Source organism: Aplysia californica, unplaced genomic scaffold (assembly GCF_000002075.1).
Source record: "Aplysia californica isolate F4 #8 unplaced genomic scaffold, AplCal3.0 scaffold00362, whole genome shotgun sequence".
Taxonomy (NCBI): Eukaryota; Metazoa; Mollusca; class Gastropoda; order Aplysiida; family Aplysiidae; genus Aplysia; species Aplysia californica.
Window position 1 is genome coordinate 337,423 of NW_004797632.1, and position 7,013 is coordinate 344,435.

At 40.4% G+C, this 7,013-nt stretch overlaps 1 protein-coding gene across 1 annotated transcript in view; it reads left to right on the forward strand.

Moving 5' to 3' along the window:
• Positions 1 to 1,321: 1,321 nt before the first annotated feature.
• LOC101849627 (60 kDa SS-A/Ro ribonucleoprotein) overlaps positions 1,322 to 7,013 on the forward strand; it is a gene marked incomplete in the record, with an annotated part of 14,436 nt that continues 8,744 nt past the window's right edge. The window contains 2 exon segments of the mRNA XM_005103182.3: positions 1,322 to 1,592; positions 4,040 to 4,609. Of these exon segments, the coding sequence (XP_005103239.2) occupies positions 4,054 to 4,609 (556 nt within the window).

Sequence of the window (7,013 nt, forward strand, 5' to 3'; positions counted from 1 at the left end):
CTTGTCTCCGGCGATTTGTACTCACCGCTCCTTTAAATATTCAGACATTTATGTGCGCACTTTAGTTTTTATAGCCTGTGTATAATATGATGATCATGATGATGAAAGATATTTCCGATATTGTCCAAATCACAACAATACGTAACTTATAGAAAACACTTTGTTGCTGTGGCGTCATCACTCATTTATTTATTTTTTCTCAAATACTATGTTCCTGATGAAGCCTTATTGGCGAAACGTTGGACTGTGAAAAAAATATATTTTCTGGAAATACAACAAGGTCTTAACTGTTTTAATACCTTCTTTATACAATGATGATAATGATGATGATGATGGTGATGATGATGATGATGATGATGATGATGATGATGATGATGATGATGATGATGATGATGATGATAATGATGATGATGATAATAATAATAATAATAATAATAATAATAATAATAATAAAAATAAAATTGTTCCCGCATCTGATCTGAACATTGGGGATTGTCTTGTTAGTGAGACAACTTCCAGGGCCTTCGGCATATTGTGGCACTAGGGTGGCCCTAGTTTCTTTCCATGCCGCCTTTATTTCCCCAACTCGAAGTCAGGTACCAAATTACTGCTGGGTGGGCACTAGTGGGCAGGAGGGGGCGAAAAAAATCCGTGTCCGAACTGAGGCTCAAACCTGGACTTTCTTCTTCGGAGACGAGCACACTTATAACGGCTCCGCCACCGGACCTTCAATGATAATAATACATGTAGTAATAATAATTGACATCTTTTCAACTGACTACTACTAATAATTTAATAGGCCTACTGACATTAATAATAACAATGATAATATGATAATAAAATTTAAATGGTAGTAATAATATTATTATCATGACAACGATAGTAAGGCTTATAATAATAATAATAATAATAATAATAATAATAATAATAATAATAATAATAATAATAATAATAATAATAATAATAACAATAATAATAATAATAATAATAGTAGGCCTAATAATAATAATAATAATAATAATAATAATAATAATAATAATACTGATAATGATGATATGTCTAATAATAAAAATAATCATAATTATTATTCTATTTTGCCCAGTGACCCAGTCCGTTTCAGGCTTAGTAACAAATTTCCTCTGCTATTCATATCTACTGCACTCCTTAGGAGTTCATTGGTTGATCCCTAGCTTACAAGGAAGGTCTTTGGAATAGACAGACCTTTTCTACGAATAACCCCGAAGAATGTATGACGTAGTACACAAGGAAGTAGTAGTTTTGCAAATGTGTACAGGTAAAGAATGTAAAACGCTTTGCCTACTTTTTTTTACCTTTCGTTTTCTTCGGCAATGCATACCGGAGAATCGCTACATGCACTGGAAGTTTTGTTGAGAGAAATGTAGAAGGCTGTGGTTTTTCTTCTTAATGTGCAGAGTTAATTACCATTGCCATAGAATGATCCATAGAAGTTGCTTTGTTGTTTGTAAAGAAATTGAGTAGCGTGAGCCCCGAAACAAAACTTCCAAAGATTAGAAGTTCATCGAGAGAAAAAGCATCGGTTTGCTTTGGAGCACGAGAAAGTTACGAGTCAAGTAAGTTGCGTAGGTCGGTTTGACTAATGTCTTAGAAGTAGACTCTTTTCTATGTAGATCTATAGGCTATTCCCGCAGAAATGTTGGTCAGTTTGCTTAAATCTATTCATTCTGATACAGGGAAATTATGTAATTATGAATTATGTGTGCAAGTGAAGAAGTGAGGATCGAAGACCAAATACTATTTGAATTAGGCTACACAAAGAGCAGGGATGCAACCTAACTGCAAAACATCAAATTAGGATAAAATTCAGGGGGGCATGCCCCCCTGAACCCCCCCACCTCCTTTTTTTTTAAAAAGTGGCTGTTCTCACCCGCCCGGAAGTTCTCGCAAGATCAACTCCTCCCCTCTTCTCTCTCTCTGTCTCTTTCTGAATACTGTCTATCGGTGTTGACGATCAAATTGACCAAAACAAAGTTAAAAAATGATGTTAAAACACAAAAGTAAATAAATTTGGTTGTCTACAAAGATGCTACGGCTATTTAACTTTTCGAATCGAGCTGAACTACGCGGGTCGCCATTTTGTTTTGCCCGGAAATTCTCGCGCTACTCCTCTCTCTCTTTCTCTCTCTCTCCACTGCCCACCGACAAAATTGTACGCTTTTAGTAGGCTACAATTGTAATGGAACGTTTGTTCACGGCACAGAATTCTACAATGTCAATTTTTCTGATCACAGTGTAGAATTCTGTAGTTTAGGGTGAACGCGCACCGTGTGAGAATAGCCACAAGACTCGCCTGCACTATTCTCACTCCGGGTGAGAATAGAGGTGGCCTATTTTTTTTAGGTCAGGGGGGCAAGCCACCCTGAAACCCCCCTGCTTGACTTTAACGAACGAAACTACAAAATCGCCCTAGAGTCTAGTAGTAGTAGTCGAGGGTAAGATTGAAGAATACCGGACCAGCAGACTGACTTAGCCTTAGCCTAGATCTATGTCTCAACCTTAGGAATTCATAATTTTCCCGTTGTTAATATCTCTCAATGGAGAATCTCGGACCGGTTGATCTATTCATTAAAATTTTGTCAGGGGGGAGACCCCCTGAACCCCTCCTCCCCCCTCCTCCACCCCAACCACCCGCCCCACCAACCCCACTTTCTCGCGCAATAATGTACGAGTGGTCCGGTATTCTTCAATCTTCCCTAGATCTACTACTCAACCATAGAGGCCTAGACTCTAGAGATAAGATCTAGATCTAGTAGAAATCTATTCTATTATTTATTCTATGCTGATTCATTGAATTGCGATCGTTGATGCTCAAGCATACACACGCATGTATACACTTCACCAGTTCTACAGTAGGCCTACCGGTAGGATAGACAGCACAACCCACAAGCAATAAACCGAGGAAAAGATGGCTTCCAACAAAGACAAAAGGAAATGCTTTTCACTCGAATGAAAGGCAGAGATAATCAACAATGTTGAGAAGAAAAGGAAGACTAATCTAAAGCGCAAATTTTATTAATATGGAAGGGATGGGATGTAATCATGTCTATTTTTTTTTTTAATTCGGTAATTTCCCCTTTGCTTTCCTATAGCGGGAACTCGCCTACAGCGGGATTTTTCTTCTTGAACCGAAAGTCCTGCTATAGCCGTGTCCTACGTACAAAAAAACCTGCCTGTTAGAAAACTAAGCCTTTACTAAAAAAACTGACCTTATTCGTTATCCGATGGCACTAAAGTGGTGAAGGAGCTGACTTCCGGTAGTGGATGTGATGCGAAACGGGAGTGATTCTATAAAAGTACTTTTTATTGAAATTTAAAAAATAATACAAGTTTGTTAGTAGTCTCACTGCTGCCATCTGCTCAGCGGTGAAGTTGAGTAACGTCATAAAGTAATTGTACTGTTTGTAACCTTTTTGTGGCATTTGGGCTCAAAGTTATAGTTGTAGTGGACAGAAAATTACACGAAAAGTGCATTCTAGATAGAGCTTTTTTGAGCCCTTCCTGGGTTTGTTAAATATTGAAAGAAATTGGTTTAGATGTTGTGTAAGATTGCTCTTACCCTTTCCTCTGAAACCAAAAGAATGAATGGATGTGTACATTCTATATATGTACACATATATGTGTTGTGAACTTATGGTTTTAGAGAACTATGTATTAAAAAGTAACACAATGAAGCTATAGTTCAAACAGCAAGACTGTTTTATTGAATTGAGGGCTTGTGATGAGGCATTTTAAAACTGAACTGTTACTAGTTTTTAATCTTTTTTAATGGTTTGCTTATTTTGAGAACATGAATGTAAACTGAAGCATTTACATCACGTAATATTATATATAATTGCAAAAATGCAAAGCAAAAAAGAAAATGCATTTGCACCCCCCCCCCCCCCCCCGTCGCACACACACACACACCACACATACAAATAAATGCACACAGGAGGTGCACACAAACTCATATCATGTATATATATATGTTGTATATGTGGGATGTTTTCCTTCTCTTCAGGTCAGGGGAGGAACATGGCTTCAGCTACCCCTCCTAGTGATCTGGATCGCCTCACTCGGTTTGCTTGCTTCGGCTCGGAAGATGGAACTTACAATGTGATTAAGAAAAATGATTTTTCCAAGGAAGGGACAGGGTCGATAGACTCCATCCTGACCTCCAAAGAGAAGTCGTTAGAAGCTGTGGCCCGACTGAAAAAGATATTCCAGCAAACATGTTATTCGAAGAAGGAGCCTTTGATCTACGCTCTGGCTCGAATCGTTCGCAACTCTCCAATACCTGAAGGTGACAAACATGTGGTGGATGAGGTGAGAGAGAATGCTTACCTGGTTACCTTTGATGTTTGTGGAACGGCCGAAGAGTTGTTTACCTTCGTGGACTTTGATAAACGAGTGGCCGTGCCGCCCAAGGTGGGCTGGGGAAGAGGGATGAGAGACATGGTCAAGTCGTTCTACGAGAGCCGGTCTGCGCAGGAGCTTCTCAAGGAGGTCACGAGGTGCAAGTCGGGGAAAGGTTTCTCTCATAAGGATCTGATCAGGCTGAGTCATGTGAACCCTGAGAGAAAGAGCAAAGGTATGTTGAGTCAGCTACTGCTTATGATGATGATGCTTTTTATCAATAATACTGCTTAACAATAATAAAAACCATTTATATAGTGTCTATTCATGCACAACAGCAAACTCTTTAGGATTTATGACTATTTTTACCCCAGCTGACCCTATTACACTCAGAAACATTCTCTACTTCCTGGGAAGCATAGTACAGCCCGCCAATTAAAAGCTACAGCACTAACAAACTGACAAGATCTTTCTCTTTTTATAGCCGGGTACCCATTCCCACCTGAATGAAAGGAGGAAAAGTTGTGTAAAGTGCCTTGGCCAACGACACAACGTTGGGACCCCACGGGGTTTGAAACCACAACCTTTCAGTCGCAAGCCTGATAGCCTAACCACTAGACCATTGCAGAGATCACTCCCCTCCACTTGATTTTGCTCAACTCCAATGTTTGTTCATGGGTACAGGTGAATTTAGTTGATTTGAATAAACATTAAACGTTGATGAATAGCGATGCTGAATGACATCATTTTAGAAATGGACTGCAATCATGTTTTCGATCAAATTGTGCTGTTTTGTCTGTCTGTACAAATATTGGCAATTTTACCATTTCATTTGCGATGTGATTCTCCTTCAGAGAGGGGTAAGCTCTGGCTCTCTATGCTGATCTAGATCCCAAAAGATCTTTGTTTTATCCTGAATGGCCTTTCTGCTTTCCACTTTTTGTTGTGGGTGATTGGTGGGTGCTCTGATGTGGTTTGCCCCTTCTTTCCTATCAAACATATTGGCCCTGTCTCTCCTCCTTTTGTTTGTATGTGGATGTCAACAGAGAAGTCCTTACAGGGAATCAGACTTACTCTGCTCACCTCTCTAGCTTCAACAGCACAAAGTCTGCTGCGACTATCAAGGCACCCCGGAAATAGCGGGTCACAACAGTGTGACAAACATACAAAGAAGCAAAGGAAAAGGACGATAGTGAGGATTAGGAAAGAAAAAGCAGCAGTTCCCTGTTGCAGGTCGGGCACAGTTATGAGCATGACATTGATGAATCAGCCCATTTACAATTACAATTCTTCTGTGCATAAGAACTCGAGATGTTAATGAACTTAATGTCCCCCCTTTGGGAACGGCCTCACGACACTTCAGTCAGTGGCACTGCCCCAGGGGATACCTCTAATCTGTGGCATTTACGTGATCTAATTGTATTGCAAGTGCTGTAAAACTCTTACTTAAACCACTTTTTGTTAGTTTTTTTTACTGAAAATGATGTTGTTTACTTGAATCTTTTACAACTTCCATAAAGTGGGCAGTATTGGGAAAGTTACTGGCTTGTGGTTACAAGGCACCACTGGCAGATTCCACTTCTTTTCTCTCTGTTGTTTTTGTCTGTCTGTCTGTTTGTCTTGTTTTTCCTGTTGTTGTTGTTGTTAGCGATCCAGTAGCATCTGAGCGTTAACTCTTTTGCATGATGCCATTCGGTAATAGCTGCATGTCTGTTCTAATTGTTGTCTTGAGGCAGTTAGTTGTGTGGGGTAGTTTGGGAAGAAAACGTCCCCTTAAATCAGTTAGTTTTCTACAGAAGAACAGATGATGTTCCACTGTATCTGAGGGGTAGTCACATAGTGGGCAGGCAGCAGACTGCTTTACTCCAATTCGGTTGAGATGTTGGTTGAGGGGTACATGTTGTGTTTGTTTTTCCTGCGTATCTTGCTTTTTTCCTTGCATGAAATAAATGGCCATTAAAGTGTTGATGTTCTGCTCTTTATGCAAAGGAACAAAGACCAAGCTTTGCTGGACGTGCACTGATAGTAATTTTTTTTTGGGGGGGATTAACACGAATGTTTTCACATCCCCTTTGACATAATTTTGATTATTTAGGAGGTGGGCTTCTGACCCTGCCTGTTGGGATCAACCTAGGCTGAGAGAGGGATACTACATCCCTGTAAAAAGACATAGACACTCGATAAAAATTCTCTCCTCTCAGGAATTAAACTCGGGTCTTCTGCATGCACGGATGAAGTGCCTAACTATTTCTACACAGATGGTGGCGTCAGTGGCCTAGTGGTTAGGCTACCGGACTCGTAATCGTGAGGTTGTTGGTGGCCTAGTGGTTAGGCTACCGGACTCGTAATCGTGAGGTTGTCGGTGGCCTAGTGGTTAGGCTACCGGACTCGTAATCGTGAGGTTGTCGGTGGCCTAGTGGTTAGGCTACCGGACTCGTAATCGTGAGGTTGCAGGTTCGGGGGTTCGAGCCGCGGGCCCGACGTTATGTCCTTGGGAAAGGCACTTTACACGAATTTGCCTAACTTCACTCAGGTGGGAATGGGTACCCAGCCAGAGACAGTGAAATATCTTGTCAGTATGTTAGTGTTTTAGTGCCTATAAATGGCTGCTTGCACTGTATGCTTCCCGGGAAGCTGAG